This window comes from Mugil cephalus, chromosome 21, assembly GCF_022458985.1.
Source record: "Mugil cephalus isolate CIBA_MC_2020 chromosome 21, CIBA_Mcephalus_1.1, whole genome shotgun sequence".
Classification (NCBI taxonomy): Eukaryota; Metazoa; Chordata; class Actinopteri; order Mugiliformes; family Mugilidae; genus Mugil; species Mugil cephalus.
In genome coordinates this window covers 3,523,032-3,540,794 of record NC_061790.1, presented here as the reverse complement: position 1 = coordinate 3,540,794, position 17,763 = coordinate 3,523,032, and the positions used below count along the sequence as shown (strand labels likewise).

The window sequence follows — 17,763 nt, the reverse complement described above, 5'->3', positions numbered from 1 at the left end:
GAAAAACTTTCTTCTTCTGTTGTACTTTTGTAAAAACCTTTAAGACAAGTGTATTCTGAGTGATGTGACATTTAGCGTCACTTAGCATCAGTATAAACACTTAAGCGAGACTTTACTTGGAATGATTTCAACAAATATTTGCCGTCCAAAGGTAGTCCCTCGTCTCCAGCAAGAACTTTGAATTGAAGAATATCTCAGTGTCTCGTTAGCCTCCCAGCTAACCAATATGTCGTCACAGTCAACGTGGCTGAAAGGTGGTGATGATGGCGCTAAACGCTGCACAATTATCGTGACTACCGTGTCCGTTTGCGTGCTACCACCCAGTTCTTATCTAGAAAAACAAAATGGATAAGACACATGCCGTGGCACAACGTATGAAAATACACGCTCTTTACTTTCGTGCAGGTCAGGGCCCCAGACTAAAGCCGCAGCTTTGAATAACCTGTCTTGACTGACTGGCTTTATCATTTGTGAATGTGTAAAGTAACATTCAAATTTGGTGTGTGCTGCCATAGAGACTTGTCCAGCAGGATCTTGAGCACCTTTTACGCATAAAATTGCACACGGCACCTGGTTTGCCCAAGGCGCAGAGTTGTTTATTTATTTTTTTTGGCATCTTTTCATTTTAACAATAAATCTACGAAAGGGCTCCTGTTACTTAACCAAGGGCTATAGCGATTTCAATTGTTAATAGACTCTTGTCTTCTGTAGACAGCTGTCGAGTGAATGATGTGACAGCTGAATAAAAGTGGGCGAAACGATCCTTTTAAATTTATTGGAAAAACAAAGGCATGTGACGTTGAAGGTCTTGGAGGGTGCTGCTTGTTTAATTCTCTGCGATGTTGCCGGTATTCCTGCAAGTGGATCCATAGGCGTTTTTAGGAAGGGAAATCCTGAGCTCGAGGTCAAGCGTTTGGTCATGTCTGGAGAACCTAAGGTCAGAATGATCTGCTTTTATATCAGGCAGCTTATACCAAAAGCTTTTCCTCCATAAATAAATGGTAAATAGAGCCCAAAAGTCATTTAAAACCACAGATTACACTGAGAAAAGGTCAATATTTCACTAGCCTGGCCATCTTCGCCCACCCCGCAAAATATTTGTGCAAAAAGTTGGTCTTGGCTCGATCCGTTTGGAACTGATTATGCTCAGACAAAGACTTGCCGGCTCCTGTACAATCCAATCATTCAGATGGGTTTTATGTGGGGAATAGATTAAAGAATAATGACAACATAGTCGTCCACGTCCTCTGGGCAACATGGAGTTGATTTTGTCTACAATAAAGATGGCTGTAATTTGGTTGTAGGACTACCCGGTTGTGTGCAGAGGTACTTTTTTCCCTCTGTATCAATGGAAACAAGCTAATAATTCACTGGTCAGACGAATCAAAAAGATGTGATTGTGGTTTTCAGGCAAAAGTTGGTGACAGAACCTCGTCACCAAGGATCTGTTTATCTGGTTCAACACAACTGTTCCCTCGTCATTAAAACTCAGAACTACAAAAACTACCGAAAGGCTGTTTCCCGCTAAATATCAATAAATCAACACGATAAGTCTTAGTGTAACATTCAGTTTTTGTGTGTCGTGGCCTGCGGGAAATCTGCCAGATGTTCTTACGCCGTTTGAAGAAGTTAAAATACTGGAGAAGACATTAATCAAGCAACGGCATAACTTTAAAGGTCAGATTACGTAGCCTTGTAAAAGCGGAAGGAAGAATGTGGGACTGTAGGCTGCTGTCAACACTTGTTCCATACATGCGTGACATGTCTGGAAGTGAGTCGCGAGGTCTCGCCTGCGTTCGTGTTGCCCCGCCGCATCCCCCCAGCTCTTGTTTAATGGATGGTGTGCAGGTGCGAGGGGCTCCTTGTGAAGGTAATTAAAGCATGTCATTACACGGGCAGTTAAATTGTCACCGTACTGTTGAACCTGTTTGAAATGATAATGGTGCTCGGTTGGAGGCGGCGCTGTATTGCTCTCCAGTCAGGTGCCCTGTTGCTTTGAGTCAGGGATCGGGCCTGTTAAGTGCCACTGCAGCAATAAGCATGCTTCAGGAGCATTAAGACTTCTTCAGGCAAATTAGCACCGTGGGAAGTAATTAACAAATATCCAAGAGTCTAGGATAATTGAGATTTAACATTGATTGTTTGGTTTTTTGAGCAAACTAGTGGACGTCTGCATATCAGTGGCATGCGTGTGGACTCATTTGACTTTTCTATGCAAACGCACATGTGTTTTTTTTTTTTTTTCTTTTTGTTTTTTTCTTTTTTTTACGTGTTGCATAGTCTTGGATCATGCTGGTTAATTAGCACCAGGAGGGGAGGGGTTTGTTGTATTGGAAGTGCATGGGTAATGACCCTGTTGGCATAGTAGCAGCATGCTCAATGGGCCGTGTGTGTGTGCACACAGCCGGTGAGCACCAGCCAGCCAAATGCCTTGCCTTCAGTGCGACATCTCTTGGCAGATGACTCTGGCAGGCTACTTGCGTGCAGCCCTCCTCATCTCCCGCCGCCTCTCTAACCGGAGAGATGTGACTGCCTCTAATCTGCTTCCTATTATTGGTAGTAAATCTTGCTTAACTTGTCTGATAGAGTTCATTAAAAACTGTAAATAGACGGAGATTTAAGGCCGTAATTGGGATGGGTACAGCGCGTTTAATTCGGGGGGCGGGGAAAGAGGTTGGCAGAATTATTGGAGGTGGCTTTTTTGCTTCATTGTAGTCCACCAATTATTAGTTTGCATTAGATGTGTCGAGCAAAAAATGTATATGTTTTTGGTGTGTTTTCTTTCGTTTTCTTTCAATTTGGTGAAATCCCATTATAAATGTCATTAAATACGATTTCCCCTACTTTAACTTAAAATCCTAAGCAGCCATCTGACTCCGGCCTTCACCCCAACATTAACCATTTCTCTCCAAATGTGCTTTTTATATATATCGTTCTGGAGCTTCTGCGACAAGCAAAATACAACAACGTTCAGCACCGGTCAAAAAAAACAACAACAAAAAAAACGTCCAAGCCGCACTTCCTGCCAACATCATCACCACATATGCAAGGATTTTGCCACTGGAGGTCTTTGATCCCTGCCTCTGAACAGATTGAGGTGCCAGACCATGAGAGATTTACATTTGAGTCCACCCTCCCGCCGTCCCTCCCTCCGAAAATTGATGGGAAGACGCCGTCCGTTCGTCAACATTTTCTGCTGGTTACCCTTCAGAAGCCTTAACATCCTCCCCTCCCCATTGGAAACCTCTGTGTCATTGCACTCAGAAGACGTCTAGACGTTAAGCCCGTTTGGTGTCCCATGCTTTAACGATCCTTAATGATCATTAGGAGATAATGATGCCAAATTATTTCACCCACATATAGTCTAATTACAGTAAAAATGCAATGTCAGAGTTAATGAATACAATTTATGGGCCTATCTTAATAACGGTTGATGCGGTTAATCCAGATTTTTCTTTTTTTTTTTTTTTTACCGGTTCCCATGAAGAGCAACGTCAGAAGAAGGTGCTAGAAGCATCACACGCTGTTGTCCCCAACTCGTTGTTTCGTTCTTAGGCGCAACTCAATGCCCTCGCTGGAATAGCGTAAACTCAACCCTAGTAAAAACCAAAAGCTGGGATTGACATCACAGATTAATGAAGATTACACACAGCGATTACTGGCTGCGGGATGAATCGTGATGACCTCATGTCCCATCAGAAGGCAATAAATCATGAGATGTCAGTGGAAGTCCCTGCGGAGGTTGCTGGGAACATGGAGGTGGACATTCAGGTCACCTCCTGACATGGGAAACAGAAATAGCTCAAGGTCACAGAGTGTGGTGCTACAGCAGGGAGTGCTATTTTTATTTTTATTCGTTTTTAGCATGAAAGACCTCGAAATCGCTCCGAGAAGTGATTCTCTATCAACATTTTAAATCCTAACTTTCCCCATGAGGCAGGAATGAGTCGGACCTGCAGCCTTAGACGCACCCCCCCAGCCCTCCATTGATACTGAATTGTTAGCAGACCGGGCTCTCGCATGGGATTACACACCAGGCCTGGATCTCACATTCTTAGTATTCTTCGAATGCAAACACGCACGTCGCCCCACATGCAGAGGACTGACCCCTCTTTAGAAAAAGAAGCGTGCAGATCCCATGCTTAGTGACCCCAACCTGCCCTGGCTTCCACTTCCCACTGCCACCTCTCTCTGTCCCCGTCCCTTTTCTTTCTTTCTTTTTTTTTTTTTTTTTATCTCAACAGCCACCTTCCACTCACCCGTCCACCCTTCATCTGGCGTGGGAACCTACACCTGTGGCTTTACCCAGACACCACCACCACCACTCATTTGGCCCGTTTGCCTGAATTCAATCAAACCCTTTTGTAAAGCCGTCGGAGGCGACAAATGACTCTTGAATGTTACATCATCATATCAAGCAGGCACAGACTCTCTGAGTGCATGACACATAAACATCCCTTTTTTTTTTTTTTTTTTACCGCCGTGCCCCCCTTTCTTGACTTGAAAACTAGGATTTCTCTGAGTAAATCCTCTAATCCATTAGGGGACGGGCCGGGTAGTGTTTTTGGAGATTTGACTGACGGAAAGGACTCTTCGTGGTCTCGGATAAAGTGTTCCACGCTGTCAAATGTAGCCGGCGTGCGTTCGAGATCAAAGAAAACGGGCAGGTTAATGAAATCGGGATGTTTTCCCGAACCGTAGCCTGGCTGGAGATGAGAGCAGGACTTGCACCAGAAGCCGCTGGCAGTTTATTTTGACTCCACCAATGCGGCCGTCCTGCTCGGGCTCAGTAGCACACATGCTGACACTAATTGTCCTCGTGCTGACTGTGTCTCTTCGCGGACAATGGTTTTGATTGGAATGGGGGTGAGTTACGGTGTTGGGACAAGGGTCTTTGTTCGGTAGCCTTTCCCCCTTCCCTCCCCCACTCCTCCCCTTTATCCCCCTGCCCATCCATCTATCTTGTTCCAACCATTTGGGCAGCTGTCACTTAATCCAGCTAATCACAGACTGGGATGGTCTGTGGGAAACCAGACTAGTCCGTGGCTTTGCTCATCCCCAACATTACCCTGACTCAGGGGACTATTTACTGAAACGTTTACAACATGCAGGCATGCAAGCAAGCAAGCAAGCCCGGCAAGCCAGGGTTTTCATGTAAACCCTGAAAGGCGCAGGTCACGGTTCGGCTTCCTCTCCTTTCTTTGATGTTCGACTCTGCCTCACAGCGAGCGTTCGTCTCTTGCGTCGCCCCACGGAACAGGCGAGCTCCGAGCCGAGACCTTCCAGCCGCTAATGCGTGCGCTGCCGCTCATAGTTCCTCTTGTATGCGTTGGCATACTGCACACACCCACCCACATGCTCAGACTGGGGCAGCCAGCCCACCCTTTTGTGGTGGGGGGAGGGGGTATGGGTGGAAAGGTCAGAAGCCGAGCTACGTGTCGTGGGATGATCCACGTTCATGTCAAATAATCCATCTTTCAGGCTACATCTGTTGTGCGTCTGCGGTTTGGACGGGTTGGCAGAGCGTCTCGCAGCAGCAGCAGCAGCAGCAGCATCGTCGCCTGCAGACGTCCCTGATTCCTCATCTGTACCCCGTCCCTCCAGCTTTCCACCTCCACCGTCTTCGGCTCTAATTCGGCTCACCTGCCTCATACACCTGCTCTCCCCATATCGAAAACTGCGAGCCGAGCTCTTCAGCTCACCCCCTACCCCGTCATCCGCCATCCCCTTCTCTTGTCACCCGCGGTCTTCCACAATAACACTCCCCTCCCCTTCCTCCCGCCACCACCCACAGCCAGACAAGCCTACTTAATCCCACAGCCCAGCAGCAACCAGCTTGTTGGTTCCCCCAGATCAACAGCACCGACCGACTGACAGACGCACACATTTTGCGATCCTTGTGTTTTCTCTTTCCCCCGCTTCATTCACGCAACTGCAAGTCTGTCAAACACTTCTTTTAATTCCAGTTACCCCCCCTCCTCCCTCCTCTCAGGCTAACGTCCCATCAGTGACGTTACACTAGAGGTCACGTCAGTCACACTGTGGCTACTACAACTGTCACTGGTGGTGACGTAATGGGTGCTATTTAGGTCAGCTGGTTGCCTAGCAGTGTGCCCTGCAGCACACCATCTAGATTTCTTCTGTGATGTTGGTTTGCCTGGTTAGTTTCCGTTTGTGTGTTTACTTTTACTCAAACCACGATCAACTGTGCCAAATGCTTAAGACTTTTGCATTTGAAAGGTTTAAGAACCCCACCCCCAACCCAGTTTCCCTTATATTTTTGTCAATAATAAGACAGGAAACGGAAGGAAAAAAGCAATTGGAGCGTAGCTACTCAATTGATTGATCAATACGTCGGTCAATAGAAAAAAAATGCTAATCAATAGCTGTTTTAGACACATTTTCCAAGAAAAAAATGCAAAAAAATGTGTATAAACTCAACATTTTTAGGTGTAAGACATATATACAGATAAATTATCTTTCTTCTGTTATTTGAAAATGTAATCTACAAATTAACTAGTTTAAAATAAAAAAATCATTAACTTTAGCATAAATAACCCTCAAATCATGAGGTACACACCAATGCACTACTACTACTACTTTTGTAGTGGTGAGCTGTAAAGCATAACTTGGTGTGAAACCTGATAATCTCCTTAGCCGCCGATTTACCTCACTGTCTGACAAACCAAGGACAAAGCCAGTTTGACTCACACAGCTAATTTTGGCAAAGTGACCTTCTTCGTGGACGTCGTGCCCGCCCCGGGCCGCATTTTTCCTTCAAAACATGGCAAAAGATATCCCGTCTTTATCGTTAACTCTTACTTTTGTTCATATATTGGTCGTTGGAGTAATAAAGATGAGGTTGCGTGACTGTTTGGTGTGCAGCTTGTGGTGAGACGTGGAGGACGTGGTGGAGTTTTGGGAGAAACGAGTCCAATTGTCCCACATGGCCTGCTATAAAAAATAAACTGCGCACATCTTTTAGCCATTTGCAGCTCTGGATGTTTCTTCTTCTGAGGTTCTAGGTCCATGGTAGACTAAGGAATGTTGCATCCCTCCTTTGACAGACTTTAATTGTGAGCAGTTATACTGAACTTTGCACAGTGTGCATTGCCAGAACTTTGGTTCTGGCAATGCACAAAGGTCTATTTAGGTAGAGCTGTACCTTCAAAATGTGGCTGCGTCTCCTCTGTCCATCTCCATTATGGGACCAGCCTCAATTGCCAAGAGGTTAACAGGCAGTTTCACACTATTTTATTGCCTACTGAGAAGCCTGGGAAGACATTTCGCTTCACGCCAGGCAGATTGATGTACTACCCTCCTTGCATCCTTCCCTCTCTAAATCCTGCCTCCTCCCTTGTTGTTTACTTACTGTATCTTGCTCTCTTATTTCTGCATCCTTGGGTTTCATGTGCGATGTAACTGAAGCACCCGGCAGAGTAACCGGGACAAGCTGCACACGAGACTCTGTAGTAGCAGCAGTGAAATTGATTTTTGCATCATCTTCTGTGCGCGTCTGTTGATGTTTGTGTAAGAGCAGCAGGACTAGAGCTAAAGGGATCTCCATTATACTCTGTATTAGGAACACGTTGTGATTATTGGTTTACTTCTCAGTAAATTCGAGAACAGCGTTTACAAAGGTTCCTTTGTTAAGTGTAGCTGAGAGGAAATAGAGGCAGCGTGTCATTATTGGTGATGTTGATTTTTCTTTGGATTGGAACCAAAATAAAACGTAGATGGCTTGAGACATTATTTACCGATTCTTAAAGACGGGGGACGTTTTTTAGGTCAAGGACCCCCAAACTGATGGAGAGATTAAGTAGGGACCCCCTACCTACTATATGTGTTCGATATTAAACTCAAACTCTATTAAGCTATCCCTTATCCCTTTACTAAAATATGTTGGATTCATGCTAATGTGTGTTTAAAGACACACACAGATATATATAACAAAACAACCAAAATGTCTAATCAACCAAAGATTTTGTGAAGAGGTTATTGTGTTACCATATGCTGTTGGGGAAATGGTAGCAACATTGCCACTTCATCTAACCTTTAGCTTGGCGAGCCACTGGACTTTCATCTAGACCCGCAGTGTGCGTTGAAGAAATAAAGCAGAGAGATGATATTTTGTCTAACTCATGTTTTCTTTTTCCCTTTTTCCTCCAGCGGATGTACACGCTGATCGTAGAGGCCTGGGACTGGGACAACGGCACACGCAACAGTAAGTCTGCAGTAACCTTTCAAGGAGCCAAACGGGGCATTGGTGTCCAAATTCCACAACTGCCTACTTCGCTGCGTTGTTTTCTTGTACTTTACCAGGCGATGTGTCCAATATATCGATACTGGAATGTACGTTATTTTGTAGACGACTCCATATAGAATACCTCTCAGCTCTGTCGGCTCCGGCGGTCACTTCTGACCAGCTGTATCCTGTTTTGCTTTGGCTATGTCCGCTGGGTGGACTCCTGTAAAACCCCTTTTTCCCGTCTAAGCAGTAGCCCAGTCTGGGAGGAAGAAGACTCATTCAGGACTATGTCTGGGTGTACCTTTGATCTGTGGAGACGGGGACATTTTTCACGAGTCTCAATCAGCTTTTCTGTACATGCAAGCTCGTGTATGTCATTTATATACTGGTCCATACGGCCCTTGGTGTCTAATCCTGTGCCTTATTTATGTGAGGTCATTGCATCCTGTTTTGTCCATAACATCAAACACACTTCCACTCAGGAATGCAGACAATGGAGAAGAAATAGATTTTGACATCATCACTGTTTGATTAGACTGTGGCATGCCCTGTCTGGTCTCCCGTTTCAGTGATTCAATGGTGATTGTGTACATTTAGCGTGATTACTTGTGTTCCTGATGAATGTCGGGTCCTAAATGTCTGCCTTATTTGGTTGATTTCCTGCCAGTTACTCACACTTCAGTCTCAGCCAAAATAGATGAGTTTCTGCTCCAAGGAAACAAGACTCAAACACTTTTTACTGGCACCCCATAATGGATTCGTGTCACACGAGATACCAACAAGAAAAATGTTCAGTTTTTATTTTTCATTTCCCACACATTTTCATTCTTTGTTGCATTTTAAAAAAAAGCTGAACCAAGCATGCTGTTTGGTTACACAGATCAAACATCAGCTGACTTCAACCTTAATGTCATGGGTTGTAGAAAACGTCTCGAACAAATGCGCCTTTCAAACTTTGTGGACGATCACAAGGGAGTCTGCTTGTACTGTAACTTCTGTAAGGTCACAGTGAGCTACAGCAGGTTTCATAGCCTCTGATATGCAGGTGGGAGGTTCACTGTGGTGGCATTCATTTGTTTTTGCAAATAATTAGGATCACCGCATTTTACTGTTACATAGGGCTGTGCAAAATGAATTTTCGTTGCCACCGTGTCTCCAGAATATAGCAACTAGGGAATCACAGACACAGTAATAGAGTTAAAGTTGGCTCAGTTTATAGTTGTGCAGTGGTCTGTATAGATTTAGGAAAAAGAAAGCATTGGTATGAACTGCCATGGAGTATCAGTATTGAATTTAGCTGGTTAGGATGTTAAAGTGGGGTTCTAGTATTAAATTTATCATGTGCCTGTAGCCGCGGTGGGGCTACGGCTGGGTTGGTGCATGAAGACCTAAGAGAGAGCGTATGATTTGCTTTAGGCTTCAGAGCTTTTAGATACGGCATTTTTCTCGGTAGTGTATCTCTGAGTTACGCCAATCAAATCAGCAACGTTCAGAGGACACACGGAAGGCTCTTGTCTTTTGTCGTCTTCGTCTAATCTGATACATTTACATGATCACGATCACGTAGAACTACCAGCTGGTCGGCTTGATTCAGGAGAGGCCAGGCTTTTCGGGACAGGTGGTAGATGTCCTAGGCTCCGAACTAATAGTCTGGTTTTCTTTTTGAATGACTGCCATCTGCTGGTCGAAAACGCCGACGCCGATATTTGCGTTTTTACTGGTATCGGCAAGATGTACAGACAGATGCAGGCATGCACTGTTGCTGATGCTGCAGACCTGTGCAGCCCATACATTTCCCCTCCCCCACTAGCAGAGTGCAAGCAGCTGGAAGCTGAAAAGTGCTTGTGCTCTACCTCTTTGTTTTGTATGTTGATGTTTTGAATAAATTGAGACTTTTGTTAACAACTGGACATTTTAAATGGAGGGAGAAAAGGCAGTATCAGCTCCAAATATCGGCTCAGAAAAATTGGCCGTACGTATCGGCCATCAGCCAACTTTGATGTAAAAATATCAGTTTCGGCCCTTAAAAATCCATATCGGTCGGTCTCTAGTTGTTTACTTTCATGCAGGTGTAGAACCACTAGAGCTTTCTGCTCTAGTCTTTGCATTGTGTTAAAGTGCAACGTTTTGGGGTGACATGAGGTTGTATTCTACTCAGTCCTATGTATTTAAATAGCTCCGTGGTCCTGGAGGTAGTCCCTTCATCTCACTATGTACTGCACCTGCTATAATATGGTTGAAATGGCTTTGACTTCAGTGTCGGCCGTCGTTTCCGTTTCAGGACATTGAAGTGCAGATACGCCGGACAGTGGAGGCAGACGTGTAGCTGCTTCCGATTGTTCCCTGGCCTTCATCTTGTGGTTCAGTAACTGCGACAGAAGAAATCATAAACTGGGTGTGTTCCATAACGACGCTGCAGACGCCGTATGACTGAGAGACATTAAGATGAACTCTCTTGTCTGGCCTGAGTCAGCAACCAGCCTCATGTCTGGTCCTACGTAAGAGCCTGCCAGTGTGTCAGTTCGTCGGTGAGATTCCTGTCCTCCGGCGTCACATCCTCCTCCCCTTGTCCCCCTTCCCCCCCTTCGCCCCCCCCTGCCCCCCCGTGTCCTCAGGAAAGGCAGCCGGCTGTTTTCCTTGTGTTTATCGGGCAGGAAGTGGAGTGGACTGGGCGGCCGGGCTCAGTGTTTAGACACTTAGCAGCAGAGACCGGCTTGGGCCCGGAGCCCATTGTTCTCTATCTGGCAACTGCCGGGGGTTATTTCTGTTATTGTTGCTTAATTCTGTCTGACATTGTGTCAGTCCCCAGCAGAGGAAGGTGTGTGTGTGTGCGTACATGCATGTGTGTGTGTGTTCCTGCTTCAAAATGTCTATGGTGCATTGAACCAGTGGAGAAAAGGAAATCACAGACCCTCTATTTTCACAGAGGTCGTTTTCCAGCTTGGATCCCACTGTGAAAAAGATTACTTTTTTTTTTTTTGATGCTGGTGCAGCGGCAGCGAGCCCCACGGAGGCAAACGGTGTTAAATGTGAGCACGCCAGAGGCTAAACGGCAGAAACCGCCGCGCAGATGCTTCATGGCGATGCACGCACAAAGCTCCTCGTCTATGATGTGCGCTATCGCCAGGAAATGGATCAATTCTGCAGACAGTGAATTTCAATGGCGCACTTAAAATTCATTGCGTACTTTCCACACGCACACACACAGACACACAGGCACACAGACGCACAATGTGATATCAAAGTGTCTGTACGCTGAATGATAATGCCCTCGGCCGACTGAGTTTACATGAGGATAAAGCCGATTCCACATCAATGTAAATGACTTTGCTTAGAGCAGAGTTCTTCAACGTTTTTCAGACCAAGGACTCCAAACTGATGAGATAATAAGTAGGGACTCCCTACCTACTATATGTGTTCTATATTAAACTTAGTGCCCAGTGCTATTCATAAATATATTATTATTATTAACATTGTACATTCCACTTAAATCTGCTTAGTCAATCTGGCCTAAACGACTCCTATAATATGAAGTAAACTACTAAAAAAGAGTTAATTTGCTGCAGGTGGTTGCTTTCTGCAAAGAGTGTACCAGTCCAGCCTATCTCTACCGGCTTTTATGCTCTACTGGTGTTAATAAACATGTTTGCTTGGTGATATTTAATGTTATCTAATGTAACTGGCTTAAACTGGCTGTGTCTGTTTGAATGGTTTGATGGTAGATGAACGTAAACGCTGCCATAGACATTTGATATGTTGGATAGAGTCCTACTTGAAGGACAATGAATTTGCACCAATTATGCAAACATTAGTTCAGTTAAGCCTAGAGGACACACTGGGCCATCTTTTTTGACTTTTGACTTCCGCTGTGAAATCAAAATGTCCTCGTACCTGTTTTGTGCTTTCCAGACGAAGAAGAGCTGCTGATCGAGCGCAGCGTTCACACCGGCATGATCAACCCCGGCGACCCCTGGCAGACCGAGCTGCACGACGGGCCGGTGGCTCGCCTCGTGTACCGCATCCGGTTGCGCTGCGACGACAACTACTACGGCAACAAGTGCAACGAGCTGTGCGTCCCGCGCGACGACTACTTCGGCCACTACCGCTGCGACCCCTCGGGGGCCAAGGTGTGCCTGGACGGCTGGATGGGCCCGGGCTGCAGTACAGGTGAGCTGTTGGCGTGAATCCCTGTTGTTAGCTCGCCCAGGAAAAAATGTATCATCAACAAATGTTTATGTGTTTATTATTTAGTATTTTCTAGCCTCTCACATCTGGAGATGTTTTAGAAAAGTCATCTTGAAACATCTGCACTTGCTTAATCAAAGTTTTACAAAGGAATGCATTTCCTTACTGATATAAGTGAGAATATGGCTCGATTTAAAATGTACCAGCGTCGGAGTTCCTGCATGTGGGTGGCGACAGAGAAAGTGTGGGGGGGGCGGCCCTCCATAATTCACCCAACTGACCTTAGAAGACGAAGGGTGAAAGGAGGAGGGAAGCGCAGAGGGGCTGGGTTGTTTTTAAGAGGGGGGTTGTGTCGTACATGCGGGCTATAAAGTTGTCCTTTGCCCCCCTCCCCAGCAGTGTTCAGGGTGCCATGAATTCTCTTGTTGCACTTGTTAAAAAGGCTGTTTTCCTCCTCCTCCTCCTCCTTCCAGTTTTCCATGTCGTCGTTGCCACCACACTTCTCTCTCCGACCTTGTTTGTGTCTCGTGTTCGTATTTAACTGTCACTTTATTAACGTAACCGTTTCTCGTTTTTACTCCCTCTCAGCGATCTGCAAGCAAGGCTGCAACCTGTTGTATGGCGGCTGCTCTGTTCCGGGCGAATGCAAGTAAGATATCAGGAATATCTGTTTCTTTCATATACATATAAATCACCGCTTTACACGCTCAGCTCAATGGAGCCATGCTTTAAATTTGACTTACTGAATGAGGTCCTTGTCGCAAAAAAAATCCAATAACTGACGGGAACATGTCCTCCTCCTCCACACTAGGTGGCGATATGTGTCTTGTCAGCGGGTTAGTATGGCCCCCTTTCCGGTCGACCTATCGTATAATAAGCGAGAGTCATACATGCAGCAGACTGGCATTTCAAACATCAACCAGATGGATAATAGTTAAGCTTTTTAATCTCATACGTAATGTGCGCGCTATCCCTCCGGTGGTTCTTTTTCTACTGTTTACCTCCTTCTTCTTCTTCTGCGACCGGCTTTCTTGGGTGTTTTTGTTCCGGGGTCACACGCCAGAGCAGCAGTTGTGGAGCATGCGCGCACACACATTGTCTAGTTTAACTCCAACGTGAACATGTTTACGTGTACTTAAGTTGTCCAGTTAAAGTCGGACTAAGGCACTAATTTTTTTCTTTTCACGTGCATGTGAACATACCAACTGTGCATTAGTGAAAGGTAGTTTCTGCGATCAGTCGCCTCAAAATTACTCTCGGAGCCAAAGGTGTGAAAGAATGACTGATTCAAATTCCAATCCGAGACACGTTCACTTGTCGAAGCCTGTTTTCTTTTTTTTGTGTGTGTGTGTGTGTGTGTGTCAGCCTTTCCTTCCCTTGTGGGCATCTCCACCTCGGCTCAGAAGAAAAGGGCAATGCCTCGCCTGCCTTCTCATATTTTTAGCTGCCCGAAATCCTCCTCAGAATACCAAGTATCTCATCAGCTTTCCGTGGCTCAGGCCCTCAAGACGAGGGGGCTCGTTGGTGTGTGAATCTGACCACTGCAAACGTGCTGGGAATTGTCAGACTCCCCCCACCACCACCACACACACATGTGCACCCCCCCCCTCGTCATCCGCATTGCAGTCCTCCTTGAAGGGCAAGGGGCAGGAAAGGAAATGAACATCCCACTGTGTTATGTACATTTCCCAAAGTGGAAATGACAGTAAGATAAAGTGACGTTGAACGTCCCCATAGGTTCACGTTTCCAGGATGCGGAACATCCCGTCGTCATTTGTAAATTTGTAAATCCCATTATTAGCTTTGGCTAAGTGCCGAGGAATGGAATGAGGGGGGTAGGATGACCGGTTTTAGGAAACCGCTACACCTTTTTTTTATTTTTTTTGGGTCATCCCTATTCCAGTTAGGGCCTTGTTCATAAGAAAATGTCAAGTTGCAGTCAACAGGAAAAGTGACCTGAATAGAGGAGCAGCTTTAAAGAGCCTTCCTGCAGTAGCATGAATTTAATGATGCCTCAGGTCACAGAAAGCTGGCATTAAACTCCACGCCATCTCCTTTCATTCCCTTTATTTCATCACAGTTTTATGGGCTCCACCCCCCCACCCCCCACCTACACCCCACCCTGGCCTGCCACAGGCTTTTGAGAAACACAAAAGCTGGTACGTGCCTGTTACTCTTCTGCACTAGGGCTTTTTTTTTTTTTTTTTTTTTTGATTTTTTTTTTATTTGCACCACATTAGGCCTGTTCTGACATATTTGTCAGGAGGCTTGCCGTGTCCCGAGATTCGCTCAGGGGATACGTTAAGTAACACATTTTTCTCAACACCTTGCAAACTTTGACATGTCAGAGTGTCAAAGTGTTGGAGTCCGCCTCTTAAGAAAATACGCCTACCTGCGTGTAGCCTTGGTGAGTAATCGCGATGCCGACGCGGACATGAATGGAACCACTTTTGATTCCTTGGAGCTGTGAAAGCACTAACAGCGTCTCCTTGCCAAATGTCTTTTAATGTTATTGCTACGCTGCTGTCAAGACCCCTGAAGCTAATCGTATGCGGTGGAAGGAGCACGCTGAGTGTCCCCCTCCCTCCTCCTTCCTCCCTCCCTCCCTCCCTCCTCGTCTCAGCCTGAGAATGGCAGAGCTTTCTGAAGGCCTCATCTCTCACGGAGGCAGCGGTGCCGTCTGCAGGGGGCTCAAAATAGCAGTCAATTGACAAGACAGCTGCCTCGACGACACCGCAGCCTCGGAATAGCCGAGTACTGTCATGAAACTTCTGTCTGTCTGTCTGTCTGTCTGTTGGTCTGTCTGGTGCGCACATACACTGTAAACACAAGGCCGTCTCCTCACCAGCCGCCAGCTCCAAGGGGCCGCCCTCTTATAGCCCCCCGCTCTCCCTCAAACGCCAGACTCTAACCCGAGCACGGGAGCTGCTGGAAGTATTCTTAACCCCTCATGCCCTGGAATGTCGCCCTCCTCGAAGATTAGTTGGCAGGAGGTCTTGTGATGTGTGGACGCAGGAGCGCGTACAACGTTAGATGCCGCTGTTGGGAAGGTTCCTTCGATGCGTTAGGATCCATCTGGAAGATCAGTGGTTTGCGCCAGAATAAGGAAGAAATTGAGCACCTAATGTCAGCTTAGAGATTCCAACTTCAGCGCTTACATAAAATAACATCTTGTGACAATCCAGTGAAACTTTTGGGCCTGGCATCCATTCATGTGGATGTCACTTAGACATGTAGCGCCCACTTAGACCAGATCAGACACCCCCACATCATGAGTGTGATGGAGGTTCATACCGCCCCTCTTAATCTGATTAAAGTTTTATTCTATTCACACCAGTCTGCTCTGATTGAAGTGATTACACGATGCTGTTTTATTCTGCTAATTGGTGAAACACTAGCGTTAATGTGCATTTAAAAACAAACAGGTTGTCACTTTTTCCGTCTATCATCTCACTAACCTGAGTGTAAATGTGTTCAGACCGTTATTGAGTTACACAAAAGAGAACCGTTTCCTTTCCTGAATCCAAACACGTTAAAGCTGGCGAGCCTGTCTCGCTAATCACATTTGCACTCATCTCCTGTCAGGCTGGTTGAGGAGAAATAAACGCCAGTGAGATGGAACAGAGAGATTGTTCAGAGAGCCGGGAGAGAGATTAGATGCCAGGTGTGATTGTGGTCGTGTTTTTGCTCTCTTGTGTCTGTCAGGTGTAACTACGGCTGGCAGGGCCAGTTCTGCGATGAATGTATGATCTATCCCGGATGCGTGCACGGGACCTGCAACCTCCCCTGGCAGTGCAAATGCGAGACGAACTGGGGCGGACTGCTGTGTGATAAAGGTATGGAGATTTAAAAAAAAAAAAAAAAGTTTTATTTCATTCCCTCCGGTGCAGGATGCTGACGATATAATCCCTGCTGTCAATCTGCACCTCCCCTCCAGCTGCAGGTTTGAAGAGTGGTAAGAGAACAAGCTGCTAAAGCAAGCGGCTAAATAAATACATAAAAGCACTTGATAGATTGACGAATTAATGCTCGGCTCAGTCATCAGCTTGGCAAACGTGCACATTGGTCCTTTCCTTGCAGCTTTGTCCCTGTAGATCATTTCAGAAATGTAGAACATGAAGCTGAAATCAACTCTTAAATTAGAAGATTTTATTCAGGTGATACTCACTAGGGGTGGGAAAAAATATCGATACGGCGATATATCGCGATATTTTCCTCCAATACAATATCGATTCTTAAAGGAAAAGTCATATTTTAGGTCATGAACAACTTCCGGACCTAAAGCACTACAGCTCACATTTAGAGACACTTTAGCTTTCAAATGGAAGAAGAAACTAATAAACTGGACAAAGAGAGTGTTTTGGCATTTAAGTGACAAGAAACCTGATCCACTTTTCTGGACAAGTGCAATAAGTTGGGAATGGATAATTTGGATTAATATTGTTTTTCGACTCGGTTTGTCCAATGAATTATCACGGTCATCTGATTTAATTTAAGAAATGACTTGATTTCTTATTTTTAAGAAGAAATCTCACCTACTGGGCTTTTTCAGAGGCTTTTATCAAGTGAAAAATGTAAGAAAAATTAAAAAAAAAATTAAAGGAAAATATTAGTATCCTGCTTTGTTTTATGTGCCATCGAAATCCAGGTTTCAATTAAAGCTAATTAGTAGCTCACCTGGCTCTCTTTTTATATAAGGTCTGAATTCGTTCTCGGGGAGAACAGCAGCTGGATAGTTTTACTGCCCGTGTGATCTGAGCAGCAGCAGGGACACCCGATCCCGGCACATCCCTTCGTCACAGAGGGCTCTTCGGGGGATGAGAATGGGTCCTAAGAACCCCGGTGGAGACAGATCCCTGCTCATTTATTTACCAGCCTTTAGGGCGACCTGGCCTTTAGCCCGAGGCCGGTGCTCAGGGATCAGTTAGGGTTAACTTTATTAGAATTACAATTCAGATAATGAAGAAGAAAATGAATAAAACAAATGCAAACACTCAAGGAGGAATCCTGTAAATACAGTAAAAAAAAAAAAAAAAAAGAATGCAGTGCAGCAGAGCGGTTGAGAAAACACTTCAGTGCTTCCTGTCAAAGCGGACAGCTGGTGCTGTATGCCGAGTGAAGACTCTGACAAGCTTTCTGGGAACTCCCGGCGCCAACAGGATGAATGGTGAAGCGAGCAAATAGCTGACTACGGCACGTCAATCCGGATAGAAAGATCTGACGGCACAGTTGCTGCTGAACTTAAATATTTGCTTCGGCGTATAAAGACGAGTCTGTCTCTGTGATGTTGTCTCTGCAGAAGACACCTTCTGATCGGGTATTAGCTTCCA

General features: G+C 45.6%; 1 protein-coding gene across 4 annotated transcripts in view; it reads left to right on the top strand.

Annotated features, from left to right (window-relative positions):
- jag2b (jagged canonical Notch ligand 2b) overlaps nt 1-17,763 on the top strand; it is a 43,638-nt gene that overhangs the window by 8,860 nt on the left and 17,015 nt on the right. For all 4 annotated transcript variants that reach the window (XM_047574022.1, XM_047574020.1, XM_047574023.1 and 1 more), the window contains exons 3-6: nt 8,170-8,224; nt 12,158-12,415; nt 13,022-13,082; nt 16,139-16,269. In XM_047574022.1, coding sequence (XP_047429978.1) covers nt 8,170-8,224; nt 12,158-12,415; nt 13,022-13,082; nt 16,139-16,269 — 505 coding nt within the window. The remainder of the gene's footprint in view (nt 1-8,169; nt 8,225-12,157; nt 12,416-13,021; nt 13,083-16,138; nt 16,270-17,763) is intronic.